General features: G+C 36.7%; 1 protein-coding gene across 1 annotated transcript in view; it reads left to right on the top strand.

The window, feature by feature from the left end:
- The window catches only part of LOC121382835 (protein mono-ADP-ribosyltransferase PARP6-like), an 88,623-nt gene that overhangs the window by 16,032 nt on the left and 54,584 nt on the right, over positions 1-18,007 (top strand). The window contains exons 5-9 of the mRNA XM_041512464.1: positions 2,722-2,822; positions 5,391-5,451; positions 7,375-7,465; positions 10,212-10,281; positions 11,129-11,248. Of these exons, the coding sequence (XP_041368398.1) occupies positions 2,722-2,822; positions 5,391-5,451; positions 7,375-7,465; positions 10,212-10,281; positions 11,129-11,248 (443 nt within the window). The remainder of the gene's footprint in view (positions 1-2,721; positions 2,823-5,390; positions 5,452-7,374; positions 7,466-10,211; positions 10,282-11,128; positions 11,249-18,007) is intronic.

Below are 18,007 nucleotides of genomic sequence, written 5' to 3'. Positions count from 1 at the left end.
ATCTGAAAATATATACAAAGTACCTTATTGGACCATCTACATAACCACCATATCCCACTTATTATTTATATTTTATAACAATAATTGAATTATGTCGACAGTCCATAATTCAAAGAAAAATAACGGCTATTTGGAGAGCAAAGGTGTGACGCATTATTTTTGAGTCACGTGGCGGGCATCCCCCGAATAACCACAGTATCAAAACGATTTACCAAGCTCATGTAATGAGAATGCTTGACCGTTCTCTGCGACGTAAGGTAAATAGAAAAACAGCACCAATGAAACAGGTTATTAAAAATGAATAAAAACATGTACTGAATGATAATAAGCTTATACATTAATACATGTTAAACGTCAACAATCCCGACCAGTTAGGCCTTTGCATCTATAGGTAAATTTATTGTTAGTCATACACGAAAAAAAATCTAACCATCTAATGGCAAACACCTTCATTTTCCACCTTGTCAAATCCCATTATTATGCAAAATATGCCATAACAGCTGGCTTAAGATAGGAATTGTTACATTTTAAAAGAATACTGTGAACTAGACGGTGTTTGTATACGATCTGGCTATATATACGACGGCCGTGTATATAGCCTCCGCTAACGGAGGCTGGCTATATACACAGCAAAAATGTATCTAGGCGGTAAATAAGTATTTGATTGATCCATATTACCGAACCATCTGGAACAGGATGAATACATACTAAGTACTGTACGAACAGTGCGTGTTCTGAACAGGGATTGGGGGGAGATTGTATATGAATCTAGCGAACCCTTTTGTGTACGTTTTCCATAGATATATGAATAGCGTAATATTGCCCCCGTTGTACTAAAAAAATAAAATAAAATAAAATAATAAATAAAATAAATGAAAATAAAAATTACAAACTGCAAATTATCAGCTGCTGAGGTAGATTATCTGAAAGAGAAACTAACTATGAACAGTACACAAACTTAACAAACACGAGCACCGTCTAGACTCCCTCCCCTACTAAATTCCATTCACACGTGCCTGCAGTGGTACTGTGTACAGTAGCTCCGTAAAAAAGAAAAAAAAGCCAACCCAAAAGACACAAATTATTATTTAAAAAAAAATCATTAATAATTTTAAAAATTGGGAGTTCATGTTCCGACTGTTTATTATTTTATTTCAGCATACATGTATTTGCCATTATTTTGTCATAAAATGATATGTAATTTAATTATTTGCCATGTATATAGCTGGCCCTCATTTGCTAAGTATCTATACACAGCAGTTGTATATATATATATATATATATATATATATATATATATATATATATAAAATTCAAGGATACCATGCACGGCTGTTGCATATATATAGCCTCATCACTTCGAGTTGGTTTTGCCGTACGTTTTATGACTTTTTACAAAAAGAGTTCCAAATTTTAAAAATGAAGCATGTCATGGAATTCCCTCGATCGTGGTTCAATTAAAATGTTTTGGATGATACAATAATGAGGTTTGGTATGCCAAATGAATGTAATTTCCATTTATAATCCATATTTAGAGAAATAAGGCCTACTAAATCCGTGACTGAGAGACTTTTAACGGTTATCCAATGGACAAATGAAAATGTTCAGTGTAAGTTCCTTTCAGGTTTGTTTGTTTTGTTTAACGACACCACTGGAGCACATTGATTAATTAATCATCGGCTATTGGATGTAAAACATATGGTAATTTTATATTTGTTGTAACATTTACTGGTTTAAAATTGCTGTAGGGAAGCTCAAAACTGCGATTTGTTGTTTTGCCTTCAAAATTGCTGTAATGTAAGAAAGTCATAAGTTCGAGCCTTGTGACTATACCAGTTTCAGAGATTCAGGGCTTCTAGATTAAGGTAGTCCCACTCCCATGGCTAGTGATATTCAATGTTGGGCTAGTAAATAAATATTATCGCCATGCCCGATGGTTAATGAATTGTTTTTGGTCAAGTGCTGCATTTAAGTCTGTTTTGTAAATGTGAATATCCTGCCCTTTCCTCCCCTCAAATGTGATTGTTTTAAGCTCTATCTCCTTCTTTAGGTGACATATCCAATCATTCCTATTAGTAATATTGTATTTACTTAAAGTAGGGCTAGTGAATTTGTAATCATGGCTAGTAAAAATGTTTAATCACTGATCCCATGGCAATAATGCCCTGAGATTGCTAGACAGTTCTAAAATATTAAATGGTAACTAATCACTTTTCAAAACGATTAGAAACTGTTGCCAATCAATACCTGAATTTATCCTCCAACCACTGTTTCTATTGACAGATTATGATGACGGATAAAGCAAAGTCATAAACATATAGTAGCAGAATAAAACTTTTGATGTCACTCATGTGACTTCACACGCATAGCTACATTACAAAATCGCTCATTTGACATGTAGGTCATTGTACAATGTAGTTGAAATAACAGAAATAATAGCTTTTTCCCTTAATTTTTATGGTCTGCAAAATAAATATAATAACTAGTTAATGACGTAGGATATTGGTTTTATCCTGTTCAGGCCGATTGAGAAATTTTCCATTCTTACCTTCACAGGATAAAGCCAATATCCTATATCATTAACTTGTTATTCTCTGTGTATATTGTGTGTGTGTGTGTGTGTGTGATGATCTGTATCTGTATCTTTGATGGTAAAGAGTTTTAGGAACATAATTTAACCTGTTATATTGACATACACATTTGAGTTTGTTTGTTTTTCAGGATGATCATGAGTCAGCTGAGCCTGAGAAAATGAATACCCAGTTGGCCGAGGACATGGACCAAGTTCGCTTTCTGTATGGAGATAGTTCTTTGTCTTACAGGTATTACATGTTATGCAGATACAACATTTTTCTGTTCTGTTCCCAACCAGCAAGATATATTTCACTATATGGTCACTATATGTTTCTATTTCTGTTCTGTCTACCAATGGGTGTAATATTGCCAATCTTCCTTCCACCACCTCTTCCCCAAACCTTACCTGAATTCCACTGAGAAATCTGTGTGTGCTGGTTTTGATTTTTATCGTAATTGGCCACTGTATTACTATATCACAATGCTGACATAGTCTAGCACCAAACCATTGTTGTCTATATTACCATATCACAATGCTGACTTAGTCTAGCACTAAACCATTGTTGTCTATATTACCATATCACAATGCTGACTTAGTCTAGGGCCAAACCAGTTGTCTATATTACCATATCACAATGCTGACTTAGTCTAGGGCCAAACCAGTTGTCTATATTACCATATCACAATGCTGACTTAGTCTAGCACTAAACCATTGTTGTCTATATTACCATATCACAATGCTGACTTAGTCTAGGGCCAAACCAGTTGTCTATATTACCATATCACAATGCTGACTTAGTCTAGGGCCAAACCAGTTGTCTATATTACCATATCACAATGCTGACTTAGTCTAGCACTAAACCATTGTTGTCTATATTACCATATCACAATGCTGACTTAGTCTAGGGCCAAACCAGTTGTCTATATTACCATATCACAATGCTGACTTAGTCTAGCACTAAACCATTGTTGTCTATATTACCATATCACAATGCTGACTTAGTCTAGGGCCAAACCAGTTGTCTATATTACCATATCACAATGCTGACTTAGTCTAGGGCCAAACCAGTTGTCTGTATTACCATATCACAATGCTGACTTAGTCTAGGGCCAAACCAGTTGTCTATATTACCATATCACAATGCTGACGTAGTCTAGCACTAAACCATTGTTGTCTATATTACTATATCACAATGCTGACGTAGTCTAGGACCAAACCAGTTGTCTGTATTACCATATCACAATGCTGACGTAGTCTAGGACCAAACCATTGTTGTCTATATTACTATATCACAATGCAGACATAGTCTAGGACCAAACCAGTTGTCTATATTACCATATCACAATGCTGACTTAGTCTAGGGCCAAACCAGTTGTCTATATTACCATATCACAATGCTGACTTAGTCTAGGGCCAAACCAGTTGTCTATATTACCATATCACAATGCTGACGTAGTCTAGCACCAAACCATTGTTGTCTATATTACCATATCACAATGCTGACTTAGTCTAGGGCCAAACCAGTTGTCTGTATTACCATATCACAATGCTGACTTAGTTTAGGGCCAAACCAGTTGTCTATATTACCATATCACAATGCTGACGTAGTCTAGCACTAAACCATTGTTGTCTATATTACCATATCACAATGCTGACGTAGTCTAGCACTAAACCAGTGTTGTCTATATTACTATATCACAATGCTGACGGAGTCTAGAACCAAACCAGTTGTCTGTATTACCATATCACAATGCTGACTTAGTCTAGGGCCAAACCATTGTTGTCTGTATTACCATATCACAATGCTGACTTAGTCTAGGGCCAAACCAGTTGTCTATATTACCATATCACAATGCAGATGTAGTCTAGCACTAAACCATTGTTGTCTATATTACCATATCACAATGCAGACGTAGTCTACGACCAAACCATTGTTGTCTATATTACCATATCACAATGCTGACGTAGTCTAGGACCAAACCAGTTGTCTATATTACCATATCACAATGCTGACTTAGTCTAGGGCCAAACCAGTTGTCTATATTACTATATCACAATGCTGACGTAGTCTAGGACCAAACCAGTTGTCTATATTACCATATCACAATGCAGATGTAGTCTAGCACTAAACCATTGTTGTCTATATTACCATATCACAATGCAGACTTAGTCTACGAGCAAACCATTGTTGTCTATATTACCATATCACAATGCAGACGTAGTCTACGACCAAACCATTGTTGTCTATATTACTATATCACAATGCAGACGTAGTCTACGACCAAACCATTGTTGTCTATATTACCATATCACAATGCAGACGTAGTCTACGACCAAACCATTGTTGTCTATATTACCATATCACAATGCAGACTTAGTCTACGAGCAAACCATTGTTGTCTATATTACCATATCACAATGCAGACGTAGTCTACGACCAAACCATTGTTGTCTATATTACCATATCACAATGCTGACGTAGTCTAGGACCAAACCAGTTGTCTATATTACCATATCACAATGCTGACTTAGTCTAGGGCCAAACCAGTTGTCTATATTACCATATCACAATGCTGACGTAGTCTAGGACCAAACCAGTTGTCTGTATTACCATATCACAATGCTGACTTAGTCTAGGGCCAAACCAGTTGTCTATATTACCATATCACAATGCTGACGGAGTCTAGGACCAAACCAGTTACCTATATTACTATATCACAATGCTGACGTAGTCTAGGACCAAACCATTGTTGTCTATATTACCATATCACAATGCTGACCATGTTGCTGGTTATTGTGTTTTGTTTTTTGACAGATTGTTGGAGTCCCTTGGTGAAATTGACGTAGAGTTGCACATACCAGTTTCATTTCTTTATGTGAGTATCTTATGTGTGAAATTGACGTAGAGTTGCACATACCAGTTTCATTTCTTTTCAATTCCCTGAAAACCGGATGTTTTTCAAGAAAGAAAGAAGTGTTTTATTTAACGACGCACTCAACACATTTTATTTACGGTTATATGGCGTCAGACATATGGTTAAGGACCACACAGATTTTGAGAGGAAACCCGCTGTCGCCACTACATGGGCTACTCTTCCGATTGGCAGCAAGGGATCTTTTATTTGCACTTCCCACAGGCAGGATAGCACAAACCATGGCCTTTGTTGAACCAGTTAAGGATCACTGGTCGGTGCAAGTGGTTTACACCTACCCATTGAGCCTTGCGGAGCACTCACTCAGGGTTTGGAGTCGGTATCTGGATTAAAAATCCCATGCCTCGACTGGGATCCGAACCCAGTACCTACCATCTTGTAGACCGATGGCCTGCCACGACACCACTGAGGCCGGTGTGGATGTTTTTCAAAGCCCCTTATTAAATATCAGTACAGAACAGAACCTCTTTAAAGTGAATACCCTTAAAACTGGACTTTTTACTTGGTCCCATGGGTTTCTGGTTCAGAGGGGTTTCACTGTATATGTTAGTTAATGAAATTTATAAGGCAGTTCCACGGTAACTGATGCAACATTCAGACAATTTTTAACATCTTGATTATTTTATTTCTTTAAAAGTATTCAATAAAATTCTTTTGAGTCTTTTTGATTGCAATAAATATGTTGTGCCAAAGTCATGTCAAAAGAATATTTCATTGCATACAATCTCAGAGCAACTATAATCACAAATAAAATGTGGATAACTGATGCAACACAAAAAGACACTTGTATTTTGACATGTACATTGTATCTGAATCTGAATCTGAAGCATCAAATTTTCAGGTACATACAGAAATGTGTAGTGCACACATAATCTCTGATCACAAGAACAAGAGACCAATGTTTCTAACAAGGAATTGTTTACTGACTTTAAAACTGACTAACACAAATCTGTGAATAATAAAAACTTATAAGGGCATATTTTAAAAATGAAATGTTTGTCTTTGGCAACTGGTTCATCTAAATTGCAACAAATACATAAATTTACATACATAAATGGAATAAAAAACAACCGTAACAGGGACATGTTCAGGGGGGTGGGTTGGGGGTCAACACCCGTGCTCAAAACAAATTATTGTTATTATTTTAATATGCATATACCTGCATTTGTCATGATGGATTTTACTTGTAGAATGCAAGAATTTGCATTTTAGGACATAGGTTTTCACAATTTTCCAACCCCCACCCCCTTCCAGTAACTCGATCACCTACACCCTTGATCTCAGCCAGCCAGTCTAGACCCTCCCCTTAAAAATTTCCAGCACACGTGCCTCAACAATGAGACAACAGCTTAAGTTTACATGTACATCTTGATTGGAAGTGTAATGATTTATTTTTGCAATTTCCACGTATAGATCTGTTTTACGTAATGACATCCCAGTTGACATAATGATGTCATTTTCTGAGGTTTTTAGTATAAACTTGCTTTGCTACGTTGCACAATTTTATTCAGTTTGTGTCAGCTATGCATCAATAAACTCATAAAACAATGACAAACAGTTCTTATATAATTAAAAACACATGAACGTGTGCAGGGGTTGAGTTTCGGGGGTCAGCTGCCACAAGCAACTTGACTTCAAATGAGGGGTGGGATGTACATGTAGCTCAGTCAATAGAGTGCATGCCAGAGGTGCTTGCGATGTTGGATCGTATCACCTTAGTGGACCCACTCTCTGATTCAGGTTTTCCCCATTTAACCATTGCACCATGAGTGGTTTATCAAAGGCTGTGGTAGTATGGCCCTTGCTACTAAGGGAAATTTAGCATAGTTAAACAAAACAAGACTTTAATTTTAAATTGATTTTCAGGTTGATATTGCCGAAGCGTGGAATCTTGATCTAGACAAGCCACTGACTGTGAAATTACACCTGTCATCTGTTAATTACCTCGATCAGAAAGGTCAGATTACACCTGTCATCTGTTAATTACCTCGATCAGAAAGGTCAGATTACACCTGTCATCTGTTAATTACCTACATCAGAAAGGTCAGATTACACCTGTCATCTGTTAACTACCTCGATCAGAAAGGTCAGATTACACCTGTCATCTGTTAACTACCTCCATCAGAAAGGTCAGATTACACCTGTCATCTGTTAACTACCTCCATCAGAAAGGTCAGATTACACCTGTCATCTGTTAACTACCTCCATCAGAAAGGTCAGATTACACCTGTCATCTGTTAACTACCTCCATCAGAAAGGTCAGATTACACCTGTCATCTGTTAACTACCTCGATCAGAAAGGTCAGGGTAATTTTTTCATAGTCTGACTTTTTGTGTGATTATTGTAATGAGTTATGATGTTTGTAGTTTACAGTTAAAGTTTGTTTTATAAACGACACCATTAAACAGTGTTCCCACAGGTCACAGAAATACTCGAAAATCGTGAAATTTGCAGTCCTAAAAAGTCATGGAATTTTGACATGGGGCAAGACAAATGAAGATTGGTTGATAAATATTTTCCCCATTTAAAATAAGAAGAAGAGATTGACAGTTCATATCAACTTAATATGTAGTAATATCATTACGTTGATGATCATAGAAAAATTCCTGAAAATCTTTAAAAAGTCATGGAAGATTATGGAATTTGGTTGATAACAAAGTTAAAAACATTAAACTTTTGATTAATTAATATTGGATATTGGATGTCAGACATTTAATAAATCTTGCACATAGTCTATTGGATCACTCTGACAGTCTAAAATAGTTTCATACAATTGGTTTGCAATTTGTCGTTTGAAACCAGAAATAACAGTGATGTTTTACAGTCCTTCAGAGACATTTGTTTGTGTGTGTTTATGCACATGCAGCTTCTGAAATATTGAAAGTATCATTTGCATATTATTACCCATATCAGGTCGGGTAAAGTTTTTACGTGTGTATATGCCACTAGAGCTTCACACACACCTATCACAGGCTTAATCTCTGAATTTTGCCATTGACTAAGTCCGGGCCAGGAGGGGGTAAGTTTGAGGTGGGCAGAATTTGCAATAAAAATTTAGAAGTAGATACTGAGACCTAAGCCAAAAGTAGCTGACATAACCTGCACATGTCTGGAAAAAAAAATAGCTTGGCTGAAAAAGTTTTAAAGTGATTTGAGCAATTTTGACGAGCAATCAAATTAAAGTGTGTTGGACTCTTTAAAGTCCAACGTGCCCAAAAAGGTTAGTTGGCTGCTATGGGGACGAGATGACAAACTTCTCGTTGAAGAGAGGAACCAGCTTCCTGTAGCTGTGGGCCTGCAAGCACTTTGCTAACTGGATGTACTGGGCGCCGGCGATCATCTTTAAAATCCTGTGGACAGTGTAGTTGTCCATCTCTCTGTGGAGGATCCCTTGTCGATAAAGACCATCCCGGCGCGACATAACCACTAGCGCTTGTCCCACACCCCATAGCTCCGTTGAGTGGATGGCGACCATGTGTCCATCCGGGAAGACCTTGAAGTTCTTCTCGTAGTAGCCACAAGGCAGCCTGTTGGGGTCCGTGACGTCGCCGACCAAGTACTTAGAGTACTGGCCTTTGTTCTTTCCCGTTGCAAGCTTCCAGTCGTCCTGCTTTGCAGCACCAACATCCAAAGTTGTCTTGGCAGAGTGCCCCATGGGTAGTGGCCTTGACACAGATGGACGCCGAGTCGCTTCCGTTTGAGCTGGCTGGTCGGGTTGTGGTGGGGGTGGCAACGCAGACAGGACCGCCGCTGGTGGTTGAGCTGTCAGCTTTGTTCCCCCTGAGCCGGCCCTGGCTCACGTTTCCTCTTCATCGTTCCTCTTCTCTTCATCTTCGCTGTGACCGCATTGCCATACACCAAAGTCATGGTTGCCCGGTGTAAGCGACGCGGTACTCCAACAGCTTCCCATAACTGGCGAGAAGCCCCCCCAGGTGGGGGGCAAGTCTAGAGTGCAAGTAACCACATCTAACTTCATCGCTAGTCAAGTTGAGAGTGATTACCCATATGGTTAAAATCATCTTGGTACATATCAAAGTGATATGTCCCACTAGAACGCCCATAGGGATATAACACTTCGTGACACCATCAATTGGCTTACTACAACTGTACAGGAATTATCTTAATATAAAAAAACTTTCCAATTTCCTCCGACTCTGTCTTCTGAGCTGTCCACACCTACCTGTCTCCACTTCCTCCACGAATGCAGTCTCTGTGTATTTCCCTGCACTCACCTGGCATCCTCATCCTCTGCCGCTAATAAAGCTGGTCTGACCCACGGCACTAACTAATGACCGCCGGTAGTAGGGGTGCATAGTAGGTGATTACATGTACCTCTTAACAATGCCAGAAGTAACTACTGAACACTCCCCGAAGTAGTCAGACTAAGCTAAAAGCTGATGGGGAATGGCAGGTGTGTGGCACAGATAGCCACAAGAGACAAGCACCTGTTGCGGTTGGAGAGACAAGGACTGGGATGGGGAGGTGGACAGCGAAAGAAGTTGAAAGATTGGGAAGAAATGAGATGGAATTCAAAGGAGAGAAATAAAAGGGGGCAGTGGGATAAAAAAAAAAAACATTTTATGACTGTATCATTTCTTTTATTCTAAACAGCGCAGTAAAACATTTTTGCAATCATGTTAGCCTATTTCTTAAGTGCTCAAGACAATTTCTAATGTGCTCAATGTAATAATTTGTATTTTAGATCCTCCAAAAGTACATGTTTTCCAACCTTCCAAAAAAGAAAAATTTGGTGTAGGAAGTCAGCTTGGAAAGTAAGTTACAGAATGTAGTTTTAATAATCCAGAATGCTTATACATGTATATTAAGTGATAAAGGAAGTATCTACATTTGAGTTTTCAGTCTGGAATGTTTTACTATCTTAGATTTATTGTTTCATGTGTCGTTGGACTTTGGTGATGAAATCAGAGGGTGTATTCCAGCAAATCCAATCCAAGACATATCAGTGCTTAACACGTGTCTGAAGCTGATATAGCAATCTTTCAGTCTACATGTACATCATGAATGTCAATAAGTATCACTTATTATTCAGTTTCAAAATAGGGTCTTACATGGCTCCTTTCAGATATGACTACACATGTAAAAGCATCCTGGTCTACCTAAGTTCTGTACAAACAAGTCTTGCTAATTTTGCACATTTGAAGCACAAAAAAAGCAAATCAAGTTACATGAATTTACTGGCTAGAGAAAACAAAACTATGACAAGTCCTGCCACATACATTGTACCTCACCAATGAGACTTTTACCTGGTTAGATGCTATTTGGTATAGCGAATACTTTTAATATTTTGTTAGAAGTAAAATGGTTGATCTACAAACCTACTATAATCCTTCCCAGCCTGTTTTTTTAATTTGATTTGACATATAAAGAAAAGTAAAAGTGTTTTGGAAATAACAACCCCCCACTATTTTTGTGTGTGATTAGAAATCGGCTGAGAAATTAATAACTTGTAGTACATATCATAGTATTAATATGATTTCCCTGATGGGAAGGAATATAGGTTCTTAGTTCACACATTGCTGTGAATGTACATTTTTAATGTGATGGAGTTTTGATTATATAGCTGTCCAGTACTAATTGTATGCATTTACATATTTCTAGAATCTTGGAAACATTCATGAGAGAGAACTGGAAAAGCCTGAGTAACAGAGGTCAGCAGGCTGCGTCGAAATCATTCAGTGCCCCTGCTGAGCTGTCGTCATTCACCAAGAATACTGACAGGTATCACTGTACAGTGGAACCTCGTTAGTCCGGACTCCAGTAGTCCGGAATCCTCACCTTACGGACGTTTTTTTTGCAAAACGAAATGACCACTCAGTAAAGTTATTCATTAATCCAGATATTCAGCTTCCGGAACCGGACGGTCATAATTCTGAACCAAATGTAAGAAGTAAAGGCAAATTGCTTCGTTTGACCGGTTGCTGCTGATTGAACATAAAAGTAATTCGCCAATTAACGCTCAAGGAATCAACAGAAATAAAATGGCTGCACGGGGTTTCACACCGCAGTTTATTTAACTATTCACCTGTGTTTATTTAGTATTAGCCGGATAGAGCACAAGTGTTCACAAGTGTTTGTTGTTTTTTAAAATATAATTTCTTTGATCTATGACCAGACTGGCTGTTTTATTTTATGAAAAAAAAGAGAAGAGTTTTATTTTTAAAAGTGGTTAACTCTTGATCATACCCTACGGTACCCCATGACCTTGTTTTGTAACTACCCTTCTAACTTACCTGTATGATTTATTACTGAATACTGTTCATAATTGTTTTGGTGTCCAAAGGAAACGTCTTTATATGTTATTGCTATCAAAACACTGGCTTGCGACTCTTTCACAAGGGGAACAATGTGCATTCAGTTTCACGCCGGTTTTGAGGGAGTTGTATTTCTGTGCTAGGGGCGGAGGGATGTATCATGTTGACATTTATATTATATCAGTAGATATAGCGGAAATTAATTATAATTTCGCCATTTAATATGTTTAAAATATAATCTGTAAACGTAGAAACTTTAAACTAATAATGATTGTATATAAGTGAGAAAAAATATGCATTCCTCAACAACGCCCCTGCGTGTGCTGTAACCTCACCGTGGTGCAGGGGTGTAACATTCTCTTTGAGAATGGCCAATACAGCCCAAATTGAAATTTTGAGTAAAAGTCCGTATCTATCTGTGATATTTGTATTTTTGCACATTTTATTTAAATTTTGAATTTTTATATTGATGTTGCTCATCACCTTATTTGTTTGCATTACCATAGTTTGACACAGACCTGTCAACCTTTAGTCAAGAGAAAGCAGGAGGTGTGTGTTGAAAAAGCAGGAGATTTGGTCAAAAAGCAGAAGATTTTTTAAATTCACACAATTTAACCCAAAATCGCAAGATTTAAAAAAAACATTATTACAATAAGTTATATGAATACTTTATAATGTCATATATACTTCTTAACTTTAGATCTTGGCATTAAAATTTTTTTTTTTTTTTTTTAAGTTTAAATATTATTATGATTTAATACATATTTAAAAAAAAAAAAAAATATTTTATCCAAAAATGTTAAGAACATGAACAAGAAATAAAACATTTAATTAGTACATTTACGGTATTACACTTACAGCCTTACAGGTTGCGTTACATTATCATTTGTGGTTAGTGTACCAAAGACAAATTTATATAAATCTTATAAATTAATATTCAGTTTTTACTATGAGGAACGGTGGCGTGGTACTGATTTAAAGTCATTATAATGATGCAATAAACATTGTATTTTCATTAATCATAAGTAAAACCTCATTACGGACATCGTGTGAAATATACCGGAATTATACCCATTTCCGTGAGTAACTTTATGTCAATGTCAAACACAACATTTTTTAATTGTACAAAAATAATTTCTTGAAGTGTACCCTTATAACCAACATTTTACCGCACAAACATACAAAATTAACTGACAAAAGTATGTTTATACAGCTAATTGGTCTTTTCGTTGTCTTGCTGTGACATGTGATTTTAACATGCATCATGTGTATCGCTGTCAACTCGGGAGTCTGGCAGTTCAGATTTGTCATAGTTGCATTATGTAATCCAGTGGGAAGACATTTTACAATTCAGAGGTGTTACTAGAACTAAATTGGATAGTTTTTTTTTTTTTATATGGCAACACTGAATGTCAATACACAGCCTGTTTAATTAGCGGCAACACGCTTCGTAGCCATTACGATGATAACAAACATTATAATAACACATCATTTTATAAACTCCATGTGCTTTTTTAACAATATAAATAGGCTATCCCACAATTCTCACTTCGGCAAAGGTTAAACAGTCGGGACAATTCGGCCTGTTACATTCTCGGAAACCGAAAGTAGTCGACATTTTCCGAATGAGAAAAAAAGGCAGAGTTACTTCCCTTCTGTTATTTTGACAAAAGAGGATCGATTTTTTTTTATGCTTACAAAAATGTCATTTAACAGGAGAAACTGTCTCCCGCACAGGTGAAAGGAGATTTGATCAAATACCAGGAGACTCCCGCGGAATCCGGGAGGGTTGACAGGTCTGGTTTGACACCCAATAGCCGATGTGTTTTTCGTGCTGGGGTGTCGTTAAACCTTCATTCATTCATTCATTCCTCAGCAATGTACCCACTTCGTGGAAATGAACTCAACCACGTGGCCTAGATTTACAACATTAACCGGTACGACAAAACACGACTAATAAAATTTAAACTTGTTGTCGCTAGTAATCAAACATATAGTATCAACAATGCAACATGTCTTAAACAGTATTTCATTTTATTTAATCGCATTTTCTAACTTTAAGACAAGCAACTGGCAGTACACTACTGAATAGTAGATTGGCCTCACGGACATGCAAGTAGTGCTTTATTCACACCATGAGGCGGATCAACAGAACAAAACTGGTTGAAGAAATGTTTGGTTCTAAAAATCAAATGTGTCGTTTTTATTTTGTTTGTTAATCAAGGGAGGTTACTCATCACATACATTTCAGTAATCCGGAAATTCGTTAATCCGGACGTTTTTTTTAATAACCATGCTGTCCGGACTAACGAGGTTCCACTGTATTCCTTAAAATCAGCTGGATTTCTACTTTGAGTGGGTCCCACCATGATGGTAAAACATGTTACACTATATTACTGAATACCGGACAGGAAACCATGGTGATGGATTTCTACTTTGAGTGGGTCCCACCATGATGATAAAACATGTTACACTATATTACTGAATACCGGACAGGAAACCATGGTGATGGATTTCTACTTTGAGTGGGTCCCACCATGATGGTAAAACATGTTACACTATATTACTGAATACCGGACAGGAAACCATGGTGATGGATTTCTACTTTGAGTGGGTCCCACCATGATGATAAAACATGTTACACTATATTACTGAATACCGGACAGGAAACCATGGTGATGGATTTCTACTTTGAGTGGGGTCCCACCATGATGATAAAACATGTTACACTATATGACTGAATACCGGACAGGAAACCATGGTGATGGATTTCATCTTTGAGTGGGTCCCACCATGATGGTAAAACATGTTACACTATATCACTGAATACTGGACAGGAAACCATGGTGATGGATTTTATATCTGTGTGTTCTACCTTGATAGTAAAAGGTGTTTGTCACTCTATCACTGTATTAGCCGAACTGGAAACCATGGTGCTAAATTTCATATCTGTGTGTTCTATAGTGGTGTAACAAATACACATGGGTGGCGAATATAATAAATATCATGAATATGAGGTAACCCGAATACTACTTGATCTACTACAAAACCAGTCCGGACATTATCAAAACATTCAAATTGGTATTGTGTTTTGGGTAGTGTGGATTAGAAGCATAAATTGTACAGTTAGCATTAAATGTATGTATTTGTGTATTCGGTTCAGCTAGTGATGAATATTGAATGCAACTACGATACAGATTGCTGTTTGGTGTACCGAATATTTGAGTATATCGTTACACCCCTAGTGTTCTACCTTGATAGTAAAATGTATTTGTCACTATATCACTGTACTGGCCAGACAGAAACCCACAATGGTGCTAGATTTTATATTTTATGTGTGTCCTGCCTGTAATTACTAACTTCCTGCTGTTATATGATTTACTTGACTAGATCCAAAAACTGAATGTTATTCTTAGATAAAACCTAAAAAAGTCATATCATTACGTCAAATGCGATGTCATTATGTGAAACTGGCCATGGAATGGACATTAGAAACTGGTTTTTGTGTATTGTTAATAAAACAAGTTGTGTTGTTTGTAATTATAAGAAATAAGAATTCAAAAATTTAGCTACTCTAAGTAATTTTACATATGTAAATTCACTAAAAATGACAAACAATTATTATACAAACGTGTTACATCACAGGTTATCAATGTGATATTTTTGGTTTAATCCAATTATTTTGAAACAATGAAGTACCTTTCTTGGCTATATTGTCATGTGGTAATCGCTTAGCTATAGTGACGTAGTAATCGCTTGGCTATAGTGACTTAGTAATCATTGGCTATATTGACATGTAGTAATCTCTTGGCTATACTGACATGTGGTAATTGTTTGGCTATATTGACATGTGGTAATCTCTTGGCTATATTGACATGTGGTAACCTCTTGACTATACGGACATGTGGTAATCTCTTGGCTATATTGACATGTAGTAATCTCTTGGCTATATTGACATGTGGTAATTGTTTGGCTATACTGACATGTGGTAATTGTTTGGCTATATTGACATGTGGTAATCTCTTGGCTATATACTGACATGTGGTAATTGTTTGGCTATATGGACATGTAGTAATCTCTTGGCTATATTGACATGTGGTAATTGTTTGGCTATATTGGCATGTGGTAATCGCTTGGCAATACTGACATGTGGTAATCGTTTGGCTATATTGACATGTGGTAATCGCTTGGCTATATTGACATGTGGAAATCTCTTGGCTATATTGACATGTGGAAATCTCTTGGCTGTATTGACATGTGGAAATCTCTTGGCTATATTGACATGTGGTAATCTCTTGGCTATATACTGACATGTGGTAATTGTTTGGATATATTGACATGTGGTAATCTCTTGGCTATATACTGACATGTAATTGTTTGGCTATATTGACATGTAGTAATCTCTTGGCTATATACTGACATGTGGTTGTTTGGCTATATTGACATGTAGTAATCTCTTGGCTATATACTGACATGTGGTAATTGTTTGGCTATATTGACATGTAGTAATCTCTTGGCTATATTGACATGTAGTAATCTCTTGATTATATTGACATGTGGTAATCGCTTGGCTATACTGACATGTGGTAATCGTTTGGCTATATTGACATGTGGTAATCTCTTGGCTATATACTGACATGTGGTAATTGTTTGGATATATTGACATGTGGTAATCTCTTGGCTATATACTGACATGTAATTGTTTGGCTATATTGACATGTAGTAATCTCTTGGCTATATTGACATGTAGTAATCTCTTGATTATATTGACATGTAGTAATCTCTTGGCTATATTGACATGTGGTAATCGCTTGGCTATACTGACATGTGGTAATCGTTTGGCTATATTGACATGTGGTAATCGCTTGGCTATATTGACATGTGGAAATCTCTTGGCTATATTGACATGTGGAAATCGCTTGGCTGTATTGACATGTGGAAATCTCTTGGCTATATTGACATGTGGTAATCTCTTGGCTATATACTGACATGTGGTAATTGTTTGGCTATATTGACATGTGGTAATCTCTTGACTATATTGACATGTAGTAATCTCTTGGCTATATTGACATGTAGTAATCTCTTGACTATATTGACATGTGGTAATCTCTTGACTATATTGACATGTGGTAATCTCTTGACTATATTGACATGTAGTAATCTCTTGTCTATATTGACATGTAGTAATCTCTTGGCTATACTGACATGTGGTAATTGTTTGGCTATATTGACATGTGGTAATCTCTTGGCTATATTGACATGTGGTAATCTCTTGACTATATCGACATGTGGTAATTGTTTGGCTATACTGACATGTGGTAATTGTTTGGCTATATTGACATGTGGTAATTGTTTGGCTATATTGACATGTGGTAATCTCTTGGCTATATACTGACATGTGGTAATTGTTTGGCTATATTGACATGTAGTAATCTCTTGGCTATATTGACATGTGGTAATTGTTTGGCTATATTGACATGTGGTAATCTCTTGGCTGTATTGACATGTGGAAATCTTTTGGCTATATTGATATGTGGTAATCTCTTGGCTATATACTGACATGTGGTAATTGTTTGGCTATATTGACATGTAGTAATCTCTTGGCTATATACTGACATGTGGTAATTGTTTGGATATATTGACATGTGGTAATCTCTTGGCTATACTGACATGTAGTAATTGTTTGGCTATATTGACATGTGGTAATCTCTTGGCTTTATTGATATGTGGTATCTCTTGACTATACTGACATGTGGTAATCTCTTGGCTATATTGACATGTAGTAATCTCTTGACTATATTGACATGTGGTAATCTCTTGGCTATATACTGACATGTGGTAATTGTTTGGCTATATTGACATGTAGTAATCTCTTGGCTATATACTGACATGTAATTGTTTCGCTATATTGGCATGTAGTAATCTCTTGACTATATTGACATGTGGTAATCTCTTGACTATGTTGACATGTAGTAATCTCTTGGCTATATTGACATGTAGTAATCTCTTGACTATATTGACATGTGGTAATCTCTTGGCTATATACTGACATGTGGTAATTGTTTGGATATATTGACATGTGGTAATCTCTTGGCTATATACTGACATGTAATTGTTTGGCTATATTGACATGTAGTAATCTCTTGGCTATATACTGACATGTGGTAATTGTTTGGCTATATTGACATGTGGTAATCTCTTGACTATATTGACATGTGGTAATCTC

The sequence above is a fragment of the Gigantopelta aegis genome, chromosome 2, assembly GCF_016097555.1.
Source record: "Gigantopelta aegis isolate Gae_Host chromosome 2, Gae_host_genome, whole genome shotgun sequence".
NCBI lineage: Eukaryota > Metazoa > Mollusca > Gastropoda > Neomphalida > Peltospiridae > Gigantopelta > Gigantopelta aegis.
The sequence above is the reverse complement of the archived record's forward strand: the minus strand, read 5'-3'. Positions and strand labels throughout refer to the sequence as shown.